The sequence below is a fragment of the Pseudopipra pipra genome, chromosome Z (genome assembly GCF_036250125.1).
Source record: "Pseudopipra pipra isolate bDixPip1 chromosome Z, bDixPip1.hap1, whole genome shotgun sequence".
In the NCBI taxonomy this organism is placed as follows: Eukaryota; Metazoa; Chordata; class Aves; order Passeriformes; family Pipridae; genus Pseudopipra; species Pseudopipra pipra.
In genome coordinates, this window is record NC_087581.1 from 19,176,975 (window position 1) to 19,193,615 (window position 16,641).

The following is a 16,641-nucleotide window of genomic DNA, read 5'->3' on the forward strand; positions in this document are numbered from 1 at the left end:
TAAGCCACAAAAAAGTGGATGAAGCTTTTTCGATACGTATGTGTTAAGAAGGTTGAATTCAAACTGACCTCAATATCCTGTATTCTGAGAAGTAGTAAAAAGTTTTTGTGTATGAGCTTTTGTTTTCACCTCTGACTTTATCATATGCCAAACAGCAGGAACAAATGCACATGTCTGTTATATGGCATATTTATATTTCAGGATGTAATACATCTGTACTTTATCTAGCCTATTAGTTTTTATATCTGATTGTCTAATTATTGAACTGTAAAATTCCAACAAGAGAATACCATAATTTTCTGAGGGATGAAGTAGTGAATAATCTCAAACCAAAAGTGCCTGGGGAAGTAGCTTCATGACTAGAAATCTTGGTACTTTCTTTCTGTTTCATCTCTGTAATTCCCCTGATACATTCGAAGGGAACTTTGTACTTGAGTTATGCAGTTGCCTACTGTTCTTTGAGGGAAGAAGTTTTGTGGGAATAAGAACTGCAGATCTGTGGACCTCACTGAAAATAAGCTGGGTTTTATTGGTGAATCTTTTTGATTCTCTTGTTGTTGTCTGGAGCTTCTTGAGACATCTGCTCACTGGAAGGGGCAAGTCCAATGAAATCGCTGTGATAAATTAACTGGAAGGCACTTCTTGGGAGGTTCTTTGGTGTTGCAGGGACTGTATGCTGTTTTGTCTTTATGGTGCATTCCTTCTCTGAGACTCCTAAAGAAATATTTGCCAGAACCTTATGGGAATCAAAGTTGTCAGATCACAGAGCATACAACAGTCTACTGTTTATTAGTAGTTGAGAAGATACAGTCAAACACTTCCTCAGTTTGAGAGAAGGTGAGGACTGCACTTAGGACCTTTCATGGGTGAAGAAGTCTCTTTTAGAATCTGTAAGAATCTAGAATAGATACTAATACCAGTAGACAGAGCAACTTCTGTTAGTCTGGTTCTTTTTGACCTGTAAAGGCCTGCTAGTCAATTTCTCCTCTTGTACTTTTTCCTGTTTCTCTCTGTGAACAATTGTTCTTTTGTCTCTGTGCTAGAGAGGAAAGATGGAGTCTTGCACTTTCAAATAATCCTAACTTAAATGTAATCTTCTAGCCAAAGCTGCGAGCTAATAAATGTTTGACTTGATGACTAGAACATGGGTTGGAATTTTCCTCACTATTCTTTTCATGAATGTCTATCGTTCTGCCTGTCCCACAGAAGCTATTTTCCTTGCTTCTGGTTTTGCTGTACTAGCAATTTTTCAATAATTTTCAAATTCCTAATGACATTACAGATGATTGAATTGTCTTGATTGAGTTTTGAGAGAATCTGGTGAAATTTTATCCATGTTTTCTTTTTATTTCTATGTATTTATTGTTGTTGGACTTCCAAACAGTTCAAGGATATCTGTGTACAAGAACACGTAGAATAAAGACTTCGGTCTTATTCATTTGGGAGTGGTTAATCTGAGGCCCATTTTATGTGGACACAGTTCTAGTAAAGAGTGAATTTACAGATTGTGGAGTTTGTCTTACTCCTAAGAAAATATAGAAAATTGATGTATGTATAATTACATAACTGTGAGATGAAGAGACATACTTTCTCCAAACATAATAACATCACTTGGAAGATAGTGGTTTGATTTGATTTTGGCCTCCCCTTCTCCAATTTGATTCCCAAATTTACCCTAGCTGTATATCCTTTCCCTCATGGTAAACAAGGATGGAAAATTAAAATATTGAAGAGGTACTATTTTTCAACAGAGACGCAAACTTTGTCTTAATGTATACTAAAAGTTAGTTGTAATTTTAATTGGAAAGTTCAAAGATGAATTAATGGGTTTGTGTTTGGCTTTTCACAGGGACAAGAAAAGAGACAAAGAAAAGATCAAGGAAAAGGAAAAGGTCAAAGAAAAAGAGAGAGACCGAGACAAGGAGAAGGATAGGGACCGAGAAAAAGACAGGGAAAGAGAGCGAGATAAAGAGAGAAACAGAGAGAAGGACAAGGAGAGAGATAAGGAGCGAAGCAAAGATAGAGAGAGAGCCCGAGAGAAAGATAGGGACAGGGAAAAGGATAAAGACAAAGACAGACAGAGGGACAAGGATAGGGAAAAGGAAAAAGATAAAGAGAAGGAAAAAGACAAGGAAGAGGTAGACCAGAACAAAGAAAAAGAAGATATTGAGAAAGAAGGAGAGAAGGACAGAGAAAAGATTAAGGACAAAGAAGGAGATAAGGACAAAGAGAAGGACAGGGACAAAGAAAAGGAAAAAGATGGGGATAAGGAGAAAGAGCGAGAAAGAGAAAAGGAGAGAGATGATAAAAAGAAGAAAGATAAGAGATCCAGAACACCCCCAAGAAGCTATAGCTCTTCAAGAAGATCTCGTAGCTCCAGCAGGTTTGTTTAGAATTTTTCGTGCTTTTTTTGACTTGTCAGTCCAGTGAGGCACCATCCTAACTTTTATGTATTGATATCACCGTGTCTCTTACTAAATAAATTTTTATTATTTCCGGTTTTTTTTATTTTCTTGTAAAGTAAAATCTATTATAAAAAGCTTTGTATTGATGCCTGATGGAATATGGTTTCGTGTTGGGCTGCTGATGCTTGATTTACACATAACCATACAGTATAGTCCTTGAGGACAGTAAGCAGGTGATTCTTGTGCCATTTCTATGTGTTGCAAACAGGCGAAAGTTCTGACCAGCATCACGCATCATCTTTGCCCTGATGAAGGTTTGAGTCACTGTTACATAGTTCTTTTGTCACTTACATACTGCACGGTGTTGGTCTGTAGATCTTGGGAACAGTTGTTTGACAGTACTTGCCACTTCCTGGCTGGGTGGCTGAACTGCAGGAGGCAAGCATGTCACCTGGCTGGCTAACCTTTCACAAGGTGAATATTCAGTTGGAAGATATGGATACCTTGTTTAGCTGACTAGATGGCCAGGTACAAGTTAAAAGAAACATTCCTTAACACTGCTGATAGTAACCAGGAAAACAATGAAGTTAATGTAGATGTTGGAGGGAAGCTGAGGGAACCTTAACTGGATGGAATTCTGGTTACATTCAGTACAGCAAAAGGAGGCTGTGATTTTATAATCACTCCCTAAATGGTCAAACTGATGCATATTCTAAAAGCATTGCAGCTGAGTTCAGAATCTTTGGTGGATAAGGTGCTTTCTGATACCTCAGGAATTAAGGAATTCAGTACTATTGTTAGATTTAAATAAAAAGTTATATTTGTTACCTTGAGATCCTGAAATGCTAGATGAATTGGGAAAACTTTCATGAATGATAATAATTTCACTGAACAAAAGCAGAATTCCTATAGTCCTCAAAATTCATGAGTGCAAGGTTCATAGAAGGCAAAAGATGGTGCAATGTTTTCTGAATATTCTGTTTGTGTTATATTAAATGTTCATGTTGTTTTGGAGGTTTATGGGCAAAATACTGTTTATTTAAGCATATGCGGCTTCCTGTTTTAATGGGTTGAAGATCTACATAGAGTAGAGATGCTTCTATTAGCTTTGAAAACATATTTTCTGTCTGTAGGCCTCAGGAGTTGAATTAGATTTTCTCAATATGTAGCTTATATAAAAACATTGGTGGAAGACCAGCTTCCTAATGTCAAGTAGCAAGTGTAGTTAGCTGGATATTACCAAAAATTCTGCAACAATTAAGAATCTTACTAGTTAAGAAAGTGTTATGGAAGGCTACAATGCCAAGTAATTGAGCAAAGAATTCTAGTAAAAATTAGTGCATCTCTTCTAGTGGAGTCAAAGAACCCTACTTTGGTATGAAGTTAATATTTTTTATACAGATTGCTACACAAGGACAGTATTCTTTTGAAGATGGAGAATGAGAAATACACTTTTTAGTATGAATTTACAATTTTTTTTTTAGACATAACATTGTCTTTAGAGTATCAATACTGAGGCCAATACTATTGAACATCATTACTGGTGACATAGATAGCGGGACAGATTGAACCCTCAGCAAATTGCAGACAATAGAGAACCAACTGTGGGGAGAGGCTAGTCCACCAAAGGAGTGTTCTGCCATTTAGAGAGACCTCAGCAGATGGGGAAAATGGACTGATAGTCATCTCATGGAGTTGAACAAAGAGAAAGGACAAGTCCTGCACCCAGGCAGGAATGACATTGTTGCACCAGTACAGCGTGGGGACTGACTGACTGGAAGGCTGGCTGGCAGCAAAGGTCTTTGCAGCCGAGAAGGCCAGCAGTGTTGTGAGCAATGTGTATGTATACCTTATAAGAGTGTGAAGAAGACAGAGCCTGTTATCTCTGTGGAGGCCTGTGACAGGCTAAGAGGCAGTAGGCTCATATTAATGTATGGGAAATAAAGGCTTTTTTTCTAATGTTTAAATGGTGTTTTTTCTGGGCAAACTGGAACCAGATACCCCAAGGAGTTGCAGAGACTCCTCCATCCATGGAGACAGTAAAAATCCAACTGGATATGGCCGTGAATAACCTACTTGTGATTGACCCTGTTGTAAGGTGGGGGAGGGATAAGTTGGACTAAGTGATCTTCAGAGGCTTCTTCCAACCTTAGCAATGCTGTTCTCTGAAAAGTAATTGTGAATAGGCTGGGTTACAGAGTCACAGCTTGCTTTTAGAGGTATCTCTTTACTTTAGTGATTGACATTACCTAGTTGAAATGGTTACAGACCATTCTGGAGAAGATTATCCAGCAAATTGGCATTTCAAATTAGCATTTCAGTACAGCACTCACTGCTGATCATTTACCTGATGAGTGTAAAATACTGGACAAATAGTACTCATCTTTTTGGAGAAGAGTTGAAGGTGGAATAGGACATACAGAACTTTTTAGGAACTAGGTGGAAACTGACATTGCTTTGCTGACAGGCAGTGTGTAAGTACTGGAAATAAGATGGTTATTTGTGATTCCTAGATGAAGGAAGAGACACAGACCAGGGGAAGAGAAGGATCTGTCTGTCTTTTCAACTGACATCTTACAGGCTAGCAGTGCCAGCAGTACCAGAGGAGGTGCTGAATGTTATTTCCATGTATGATTAGGAGACACAGTATCACTCTCGAAGTATTCAGACTTGCTTTTTCCTGAATTTTGCTATATTAGTATTGTGTAAGAGCACTAATGAAACAGGTGCACAAAAATGTTTTTAAAGACAAATATAACAGAAATGAGAACAAATGCGGTGAGACACAATTGTAGTTCTTCAACTTGAAATAAGAAAAGCAGAAAATTAAAATTAGATTTCATGAAGAAACAGTTTCTAGTTTGAACACAATTGCTAAAGTACTTTTTACTCACTTGTATGCTGGAAAGCAAAATAAAGCAGCATTGTACTTGATGTAGCCAAAGTTGGAGCACTGTCAGAATAATCAGTTTCTAGTATCCTTATTTGAAAAATGACATGCTTATTAACAAGTGAACAACTGATCAGTGATTGTGTTATTTGCTCCATGATTCTGATGCAACTTCAAATTTTTGTTTACCAGAGATGAAATCGAACTTAAAAGCTTATTGAACAAAATATTTAAGAAACCTGCTCCTCTGCAGCTTCAGAAGGTCCCTGTCTTGGTTTTGGCGGGAGAGAGTTAATTGCCTTCTTGGCAGCTGGTAGATGCTGGAGTTTTCCTTTTTTTCCTGACAGTTCTCCCCAGCCCCAGCAGGGGAAGGGAGACTGGGAGTGAGCTCATCTGGGGTTAAACCATAACAGTTGTTTTTGGACTTCCTTTGTTCCCACACCAGCCTCTTCCTTGCTCAACCTTCTCACACTCTGCCCAGCTCTGTGTCACAGGGGTTGAGAAAGAACATTTTGGTAATTGAAACAAAATAATAATTATAATAACAATAATAACTGTAGTGGGAAGGAGAGAGAGGGGAATAAAACCCCAGACAAACAAGTGACGTACAACACAATCACTCACCACCCACAAAGCGATGCCCAGCCAACTCCACCTTATGGTATGGAATATCCCTTTGGCCAGTTTGGGTCAGCTCTCCCTCCCAGAGTCTTGTGCACCTGGTTGCTGGCAGAACATGGGATATTGAAAAATCCTTGATACAGAGTAAGCAGCAACTAAAACATCAGTGCATTGTCAGCATTATCCAAAACACAGCACTGTACCAGTTACTAGAAAGAAAATTAACTCTGTCCTGGCCAAAACCAGGACAGTCATGGTAGATGATACTGTCAGAGTATCAATCCAGGTAGTGATACTAGGCATAACTTAATGTGTCCTTCCATAATTTATCTAATAACTGTTGATTTCCTGCCTTTTCTAAATACTAGAGGTTTAAATATTCACACCTAATGGTGTGAATTGAAAAAGTTGGTATGCATAAGTGTAGCTTTTGTGTCTTATCTAGAAGTTAGTTTTTAACTTTCCTGTTTTTCTTTGGTGGCTCTTCCAATCTGGTTTTCCTGCTGTATGAAGAGTTGATAGGAGAAAATCATCTTGTTTTGTCAAAGATAGGTTCTACATTTATGCTGAATGAAGCTTTACTAGATTAGTTTTTGCTTCAACATGTGCCTCTTCATGTTTGCAACCAGTTATTTAAGGTTTTGTTCCATTCAGGATCAAACTCCATAACGGCAACTTCAGCAAACTCCAGCTATGTAAAACAGCTGTTCTGTAAAATACAAGCTCTTCTGTGTGCTGTAGAATGATAGCATTCTGTTTGCTGAGCAAGGACCACTAGAAAAACAGTAAATATTTGCTTATTTATTCTGATTTTGACAACAGCTTGGGATTAATTGTTAACAGTTTACTTCTAACCCAACAGGAATTCTAGCTCATGTATTAAATTTCATTCATAAATTAAATTTCAGTCAGATTAACCTGAAGTTTCAGTGATCTTCAGGTTGTAGTGTTACAACCTGAATTGAATTTCGTATTACTCAAGCTATGCCTTTGTCTTAATATGGCACTTCATTCAATTGAATTCTTTTCCTGACTGAGGAAACTCTTGGTTAATACAGGATTAGTGAATTCAGTGTGTTTCCATTGTTAGCAAGCATGCGATGATTTAAAAAAATAGTATTTGAAAGGGTACAAACTTTTTTTCTACTTCAAGCCCTTGCCTTTCCCACCAAACTGCACATAAGAAATATTTTTTTCTTTGTACAGTTTGTGTATTGTTGGTGATTTATAATGTTAAATTCAGGGATACTTGCACAGTGGATGTGTTAGATCATTTATGAGCTTTCTCCTTTTATCTGGTTCTTGAGTTTATTATTTTGGGGTTTGATGATCTTGAATTTCTTGGTCCTGTAGAGAAAGGCGTAAAAGGAAGAGTAGAAGTCCTTCCAAGTCTCCTAAAACATCGAAAACAGCAAAAAGAAAGTCTTCACGAACTCCTTCCCCCAGAAGGTCAGTTTGATGTAAACATAAAAGTTAATGATCAGTAAAGAAGGCAGGATTTATAACATTTTTATTGTTTTATTGCCTTTGCACTAATCATCTCAGATGATTACAGTTAGTCAGTATGATTCAGTTTTAATTTAAAACCAACCCAAAACCTTAATGGATTTTAGCTTTGGTATGCTTTCAGTGGGAGAGTTTCAAATCAATCAGCAATGCAGATTTGCTTCAAAATGATAAAACCCTTTCATCTGATAGAGATCGATTTGCTTTTTTCTTGGCAAATACAGTGCAGACTGATCACTTTTACACTCTGTAGTTCTCTTCAAGTCAAAAAATCCTCTTGCCTTTATGAAAGGTTTTTCTGTTACATTTCAGGGTTTTTTTAAAATGCACAGCAGAGAGTTTAAGTTAGCAGTCAAATAGTTTGAAGGTGGATCAAATCCTAATTTGACTAAAAATTTTCTGAAACAGAAACAAGAAAGAAAAAAAAAGAGAAAGAGATACAAATAATGAAAGAAGAGAAAGAGAACGCTCCACCTCCAAGAAAAAAAGTAGTAAAGAAAAAGAGGGAAAGGAGAAATCTGACAAAAGCACCACTACTTTGAAGGTAAGCTTGTGTGACCCAAGTGATCAACAGACTGAAGTGGTGGTAGTGAAGCCATTACTGAAATTCCCTCCCTCCTTTTTCTTTCTTTTCATCCGACCGTCTTTTACTTCTTCTGTTTTCCTTATGAAATTATTACTGTTGGGGTTTAGTTTTTGCTAGTTGGAGACCCGCAGTTGGGATGAGTGGGCCAGTTGGTAAGTCTCCATGTTTGAACTATACTGGACCTGTAGGAGCGTACAGAAACACTTAGTTTTGTTACTCTTTCCTGTTGTGTGCCGTATGTTAGGAATTGGCTGGCTGCCTACCTTTGTGAGCAGGCAGACCATGTAACTAAGAAGCAGTGTTCAGAGGCATCTTGACTGTCAAGCTGAAAACATTATTTAAATAAACTTCCACTGTGCAGTTCAGCGCCTCCCTCGTTGCCTTGGTCCTGGTCTGTGTATTGGATTCTGCAGGAGTAGAGTTGAACAGTTGGGAAAGAGTGATATGGGATTTTTCCCGCAAAAGAGAAGGTGCTGCAATTAAGAAAAGAAACATCTTCAAACTGTTTAATTCTAGAATTTGAATAGCAGCATGCTTTAAAGAGTAGTTTGTTGTGCTCAGAATTATACAACTGTTATAAAGCGGCTGATTTATGTCATTCTACAAAGCTTAAGTATCTTACCTAAGAACTCTGTTAAAATGCATCAAATACCTAAAAAAATGGGAAAGAAAAAATATAGTCCTGTTTTATTAAAAAAATGTGGTGAAATCTTAATTTCTGGAGCTGTTTCTCATAGGTGCTGCTTGTTCTGTTTTTTAAGAATATAGATAATAAAGACAGATCACTTTATGGCAGTGATTTCTTGGATGAAGGGTTGGTATGAGTGCCTAACTTCAGCCAATTGAAAAGAAAGCTTATTTAAAAAAAACAAGGGGCAAAGAAGTTCACACCCTCTGTTCTAAAAATTGCAGAGATAGGATAGGCATGTAAAAATTGAGACAATAAAATTACCAAGAGTTGGTTGGAAGTCATATTGTATAATGCTAAGAAATATTTTTTATGAAATTATTTTATCTTTGGTAGGAGAAAGATAACAATAAAGAGGATCAGAATTCAGAAACTGACAAGGAAGTAGACAATAGAGATGCACAAAGAACAGATGAAGTCAAACTACAACAGAATGGGAACTGTCAACCAAATGAAGAAAGCCTGTCAATTAAAATGGAAGAGGTTTAAAGCAAAGTGGACTTGTGATTCAACTAAGGAATGAAATCCAAAGCATCTTATTTCCCAGAATGAGGAAGAAAATGTCAAAGCAATCAACCTGACCGTATTGATAGTACTAGTAGTTCCTACAATTCTTGTGATAGCTTTGTTGTCTTCTTGCTGTAAAGCAAGAGAACACGGACCAGTCGTTATACCATGAAAAGGCAGATGCCATCAGAACTATTCATCTCTGAAAATCCATGCATTTCCATGATGGCTGTACTTGTAAAATTATGTATGTTACGTTTTGCTATAAGCTGTTACAAATAAGTAGAAACTGAAAGATGTAAACCTGTACTTCCCCAAAAAAGCTGAAGGTATGCATTGAAGGTTGTTTAAAATACTGCTTGTTGATGACTTGTGTTGTTTTGCCCTGTGGGTTAAAAAATCCCAATGTGTAATGTTTGATGTGCTTGAAAATGGTGCATAAATGTACACACCTTCTTTCCTTGTAAATGACAACTGTAGGGAAAGGGGTTTTAAACATAAACACAATTTTACCTTATGTTAAATGCCCGAGAATTAGTATGTTTTTAATTTGCTCACTGCTTGAGATTCTTCGGGTTTATTATTTAAAAGAATTTTTTACTAATATCCCTAAAATTAATATTTCTTTTAAAGTATTTGAACAATGCATGCTCTTTTTCTTTTCCTGTAAGGAACATTACCATGTTATAGATATTTGGTTAGCTTACTGGGTTATTTTAGGATTGGTTTGTTTTGTTGTTTTCTTTGTCCTTACAGAAGTGAGCACATCAGTATGGTATTATCAGAACTTACAGCTTTGTTTTGAGATGTACTGCAGTGTGTCTGTTAAGCTGCAAATAGTACAGGTGCCATTAAGGAAATAATTTTTTTTTCTTTGGTTAAAAAAATATGGGAGCACAAGCAGAAGCTTTAGTGCCTTCTTAAAATGTGATATTTTCTAGAAATGTATATGTGCTGTTACACATTTTCAGCTAAACCTTATATGATCTCTCTTGCTATTTTGCCACCACCATACTGTGGACAAGGGTGCAAGTGATTTGTCAGAACGGTTGTTTGGTTCATTTGTTAAAATACTGAAGCTCCATTTTACTTTTATTTTTTACTCTTAAAGGAGATTTATAAATGAGAGCAAAGATGCAATGTGGGGATCACCACTGTACAAAAGTAGTAGCTCAACATAAAACGTGTTCTGATCACCTGCATCAAGAAAGCCCTTAAGACATTTAATCTACATTTGGATGGCCTTAATAGTTACCTCTTGATCATCTTCTCTGATACCTGTAGGGTGATGTAGAAGGAATTGTTTGCAAAGCAGTGGGGGATAAATAATTTGGGCAAGAAAGTTTAATTTACACAGGGCTTACATAGTAGAGGTTTTTTTCATTTTTTGGGAAGAAAGCATGTAAGAAGAGAATGACGAAATATTTTTGTCAAGGTAAAACATGGCTTGTGTTCTCTGAACTAATTTAATTGGTTACATGAGATTTCCGAAAAGTCATACTTCTAAGACATAATTATAGCTAAAGTGGAGTAGATTATTTTTACTACAACTTAATGCAATGGAATTAATTGCCTTACCTCATGGGAAGTGTTATTTCTTTCAGTTGAAATAAAAAAATAATAGTGTATTGGCTATTTGCTTTCTATTTGTTATACTTTTCTTTTGCATAGTTAATTCTTTCAGTGGGGGGAGGAGACCATGTTACAGGGAACAAAAAATTTGCCCAATTCCCAAGGTAATCAAATCAATTTGATTGTGAAGCTGCTTAATCACTCTTCATTTTTTATAAGATTTAGTGTTCTTACCACTACACATTTAAGAGTACAGAAAATGCTTTACCATGTAAAGTATAGACAGCCATAATTCTGATAAAGAATAACAAATCTGTGTGCTTACAGGAAGACTGTGAAGGATTGTGTCTTGCAACAACAGCTGTGTTGTTTATGATGTCTAAGTAGCATAGAGCAAAGAGATTGTTTCTATACTTGTTATCTTTGGTACCATTTCACTAATAAAATTGAGTATTTTAGAGGGAAATTTCTGCTGATACATACTTATTAAAGGAATATTTTTAGACCACGTGGTCTTACTCAGACAGCTTCTTTGATTCAGAATGTAGGTATTAGTGAAAACATACATGTATTTTTTTATGGTATCTTTGAAAAGCGAAGTTTCTCCTTTCGGAAGAATTAGAATTTTTGAAGTGTATCATGTTTTAGCTGATATTAGTTTGTTATCTTTAGTTTTCTTATTCTGAAATTGGATAGCCCTATGATATATCGGTTATAGAATATGTAAAGGATTGTGTACACTTAGCTGAGAAACATGCCTTTGGAAATTGATAGTTAAAGGTGGCAGCCTTAACTTACTAGCTAACTTAGCACATATGTGAGGCTATATGCAGCACATTGTTATGTTGTATGTGAATTATGGCTCCTTACAAAGTTTTTGTTTGTTTGTTTTTTAAAAAAGGAAAGAAACAAACAACCAAAGCAGCCAGCCACCAAACACACACATTTCCTCCCCACCTCAAGTCATATTTTCTTCCGAATACTTTGGTTTTTGATTTTACTTTGTAAATACTATGTGCATCTGTGAGGAAGTTAAGTTTTGCCTATTTGTATAGGATGTTTTATGGTTCCTCTCTTCCTAAAAAGCTACTACTAGAGAACTATTACTCCATAAAATGTGTATCTCAGCAGGGGGTAGTTAATTTTTAAACTGGTAGTGTAGCACAGTAATTAAGTTCCAGCTTGCTCCTACAGGATTGCGCACATTATCCATTGAATGTGTCCATCTTCCATGGGAAGTCCATTGCCTCATTATTAACAGGCTTGCATGCTGGGCTGCCATGTCGGATCACCTGGGTTTCTGCTTTATGAATGGGATTAAATTGAGTGGAGGTTTTCAAAACAGTGTAGTTCACAATAGCTGTGTTGCTTTACATGTAATTTCATCTGAATCAGCCTTTACTTGAAATTTTAATTGCTCAGAAAAGTGATGATGTGGTGCCATATGTAAAGCACATATGCATAAGCTTCCATTAGTGCCCACAGTTACTTCCCAACAGTGTTTCTAGATAACAGACATGGCTTTTGGATGAAGAAGATAGCAGAAGAAAACTGCTGGTGGATGAAACAGGATTTCAAGCTCAAGATAGAGGTGGCTGTGGCTTAGATAAATTCATCAGTCAATGGATTTACACAGATGTGAGGGATGGAATTTTGTTCACAAACACTGATAGTATGGTATGTTAAGAATGCTGGTTTTTTCATATTTCAGAACTAGAAGTAGGGATAAAAGCACTGGGTTAGAAACTAGAAATATCTGAAGAATACCTGGGAAATTGATGAGATGTGGGTTCTGCCTACTCATTAATCACCTGCTAATTTTTTTTGATGGCACATCAAAATAGATACATCTGAAGGCACATCAAAATAGATACATCTGAACTGGCCTTATATTAGCTGGCTGACAGCAGCAACCTATGCACAGCTTGGATTCTGAAATGAGCTGTGGACACTTGTATATTTTGCTCTGATGCCAGGGAGGAAAATTCTGTAGTCTGTAGTATGCTTTGTGTTGGTTGCTACTGTTCTCTGGCCCAGTTACATCTAAGGCAGTACCTGAAATTACTTTGAAACCCTGCAGGTCTGTTACAGCGTAGCTTCTCTTTGTTGCGCTTAGCTTGTAGTGATACTTTGTGATAGTAACTATAGTGGGGATTTTCTTTTGGTCTAAGAAAGAGATAAGTGAAGGCTGCTTTGTATGTTAAAAATTATTGTATAGTTCTTACCTGTCCTTACCTGTCCTTATTACTCAAATTTTTCATTCATGTGTATGACCATTGCAAGCAGTAATGTCATAGTGATGTGTGTATTGTCTATTTTAAAGTCTGAAGCATTTGCATCACTGTCTTTTTGTTGGTTTGTAATGAAAGAAGATTGGAGTTCATGTACTTTTAGAGGGGGGAGAAAAGAATCCAAAGTGTGATGATTGCATCATAATGGTAAAACAGTCTTTAGGATGTGAATTCTGAATAATGAACTGAGTCATATTATGGGTCCCACTTGCCACTTGTATTTTCCATTTTATAGCAATCAGTTATTGCCTTTGGTGTTATCATAAGTTTAAATGTGAAAATTTGGTTTAGTGGCATAAATGGTGAGATCTGTAAATGGCTAAAATCATGTCAATCAGTAGGCACTTAGTTCAAAGAGATACAGTTTTCTCACTAGAGATTGGAGTGTGAAGAGTTGAAATATGTAGATATCGTTAAGTGTTAGTGCCTAAAGAGAATCTAAAATTTAATTTTGTTTGCTAATATGTAAACAGAACAGAAGCTTTCAGCTTGTACTTTAGGTTTATTTTTATATGTTGAAAAGTGTAATTGAAATTATATTGAAAACTAAAAGCACAAAAGGGGATTTTTTTATGTATGAGAATCATACTTTCAATTGTTTAATTTTAGACTTTTAAAAAATGTCATTGCATGTAGTATTTATTTTTATCAAGAATGCCTTGTTTGTAACTAAGTTCTGTTGCAGGATCTGAGCATGTTAGTGTGTGGCTTTCTTCTGTATTCTCTTCAATGGACAACAACTTAATAAACTTGTCTGACAATATACAGAGGCAGCTACTTTCTAGCTGGTTTGAGGAGATGAAGCTGTTTACACATCGATTATGTATTGTTCAAATAAATGCCACAGTTGAGAAGCTATCTACAAACTTCAGTTTCAGTATTTTCTGAACACATGAACTCTTACTATGCAAGAGGGAAAATTTTTTTTTAAAAATTGTCATGGCAGTCAATTTTAAGATTATTGAGCTTAATAGAGGAGAACATGGACAGCAAAAGTGAGGTTTTAGCTGTTTACATATTCTATTCTAGAAAGCTTCAGCTTACACTTTTTTTTTAATTTTGTTGCATTTTTTGTGTTCATCTAGTGCCAAATCTGAGATTAGAGGGTCTTGGTGTACACAATGTGTTCTGTACTAATCTTTATAATGAAATTATTCTCACATTGAAGAAGTTACATGTGTCATCTTTGGCCTAAAAGATATATCAGCAATGGTAAAAGAGTAATTTCATCTTCCTTTCACTCAGTTCTTCATGTCACTAATGAGGCTGTCAGTTAAGTAGCTTTCTTAGAAGAAGTTGTAGCTCTACTCCTTCCCTAGTGCAAAGATTTAGAACTACTGCTGCACTGATGAGTAAATCATGGGCAACTTAGAAATTGCTACTTTGAAAAGCCATCATTTGCATAATATAATTTAATCAAAGGAATTGAGTGATCCACTCCAGAAACACCAGGAGACTAATTTAACGTTCACAATTTATGTATCCTGTCAGTACATCCTTTCTGGTATTTTCCCTACTGATGGGGAGCTGTGTCTCCTTTGCCACACACAAATCACACTTATCACTGTCTGGGTTCAGATATACCTGGGGAACCTGAGCACCCCAGCAGCAAAAGTATTATTTCCCTTCTCTAAGTTCGATATTTCTAGTAATAATGTAGGTATTCTAAGTTTAATTAATAGGTAACCAAACTTGTGTTATGTTGGTATAGTATATTTTTGCATTAATGAAGCAACTATGAAATGGTACATATAAAGAAATGTTAAATGCTCTTATGTAGTTGTTATTTTCATAAATAAACAATATTCCAAAGTTTTAATGGTGTCATAAACTCACTTCCACTACATTTGGATGAGATACAGTGAATTACTCTGAAGCAAGTCTCTCTCTCTGTCTCTCCTTTTTTTTTTTTTCTTTTTTTTTTTTTCATAGGCTTCATCTGCCCCAGAATCAAGTGTTAGAAACTAAGTCTGTTCTACTGATACTAGCAAGAATGTTACAGGAAACGTGATAAGGGTTTAAGTAATTGAATGTATCATCACTGTTTAGTTACAGAAAAGGCTTTTGAACCCCCTGTGTGAGTAGGGGAGTTTTTTCTGCAGAGAAAAATACCATAGTTTCACCAGAGAAAGCTTGTCAGTTTCAAACAGTAAATCAATAAATGTAACTGTATAGAAGACTGTCAAAGTAGGATCAGGAGTTCAGGCAGTGCTTCTGACATTAACAGTCATACCGATGTATGTAATGGATATTTTCATAATGAAATTCACTTTTCGATGCTTAAGTTTCTCTATTGCTTTGTGTAATGTGTAAGAATACAAATAAACAGGAATGATTAAGGAGCAAAAGTTTGGGATTTGCTTGTCAGCAGTGATCTGATCTTTGATTTTTGAGATCAGTTATGTCTGTAAGGAGACTAAGGCTGGTTTAGTTCCCACCGATCAGGGGTTTTAGTCAGCACATCTGTGGTCTGGATAACTGCATTTCACCATGCTGCTGCTCTGAATGTGAAAGCAGGGAAAAACTGATCTGAGAAACACTGAGATGACTGCAACAGTTCAGAACATGTATTAACTTTCTTTGTTATATACTGCCTACTTTACTTACGGAACTAATAAATTCTTCTAGAGAAGAAGAGTGAAAATTGACAAAAATAGTGATAGTCTTTTAAAAATAGTGATAATCTTTTAAAATCAAGATTTTGTGTGCATGGCTTGTTTTGTCTCCTTTTTTCAAGAAAACAGGCAGACATGAGTGTTAGTACTTTTATTGTGTACTACTTCTACATTGGACCTGGGGAAGATTGTGCTTCTCCTTCTGTTTTTCTCTCTGCAAATCTTACATTTCTTTTTAAAGATAAAGCCTAAAGAAAACCCTCCATTTTTATTGAAGCAATATTTTCAACAATTGCTTTAGATTACTGGATTGAGGAGTTAAAAGTAAATGCGTCAGTCCACGAGAAGTAACATTTTCTGTAATTGTTCGTCTGCTTTGTTCAATATTAAGGAGATGATACTCTTCTTATTCAGCTAAGAGTAATTTAATAAGTTTTCTGAGCTGTTATGTCTTTCTATTAGCATGGCATTTTCCTTACAAGGATTCAGCTCTTACACATCTCAATCCTCATCAAGGCTAGATATCAAGGAAGGACTAGTCTTGCCTGAACCATGCTGTAAATCATACTAACCCATGTTACAGATCAGTATTTCTGGATGAAATACAAGAGAGGATAAACAGAAGAATGTTATGAGACGGTATATATTATCCAGTAACAAACATGTAATGCTTTTGGTTTGTTTTGGTGTGCCCAATAAAACTGTTGAGCCAGAGGAGATTTTGCGTTTCATTTATCCCAAGTTTCATTTGTATCACTAAGGAGATCCTTTGATTCACTAAGATCTTCTGACCTTTGATATGTTTGCTTTGTTATGTTTGATTTGCTGCCTAATTTCCAAAGAGGATGGACAGATGGCAGTGGTACGTTCATGGTATAAGCCTGGGAGACCTAGAGGCTGCTTTATAGGGCCATTTCTCAGATAATGTGGGACATGCATGTGCTGGTTTAAAGGTAAACC

General features: G+C 36.2%; 1 protein-coding gene across 5 annotated transcripts in view; it reads left to right on the forward strand.

The window, feature by feature from the left end:
- The window catches only part of SREK1 (splicing regulatory glutamic acid and lysine rich protein 1), a 38,252-nt gene extending 23,367 nt beyond the window's left edge, over nt 1-14,885 (forward strand). For 3 of the 5 annotated variants that reach the window (XM_064641915.1, XM_064641918.1, XM_064641919.1), the window contains exons 9-12: nt 1,850-2,383; nt 7,270-7,365; nt 7,831-7,966; nt 9,033-14,885. In XM_064641915.1, coding sequence (XP_064497985.1) covers nt 1,850-2,383; nt 7,270-7,365; nt 7,831-7,966; nt 9,033-9,185 — 919 coding nt within the window. In that variant the 3' untranslated portion in view covers nt 9,186-14,885. Of the gene's footprint in view, nt 1-1,849; nt 2,384-3,889; nt 7,366-7,734; nt 7,967-9,032 lie in introns of those variants that run through there. The other 2 variants (XM_064641916.1, XM_064641917.1) reach the window with 2 other exon arrangements.
- Nucleotides 14,886-16,641: the final 1,756 nt, after the last annotated feature.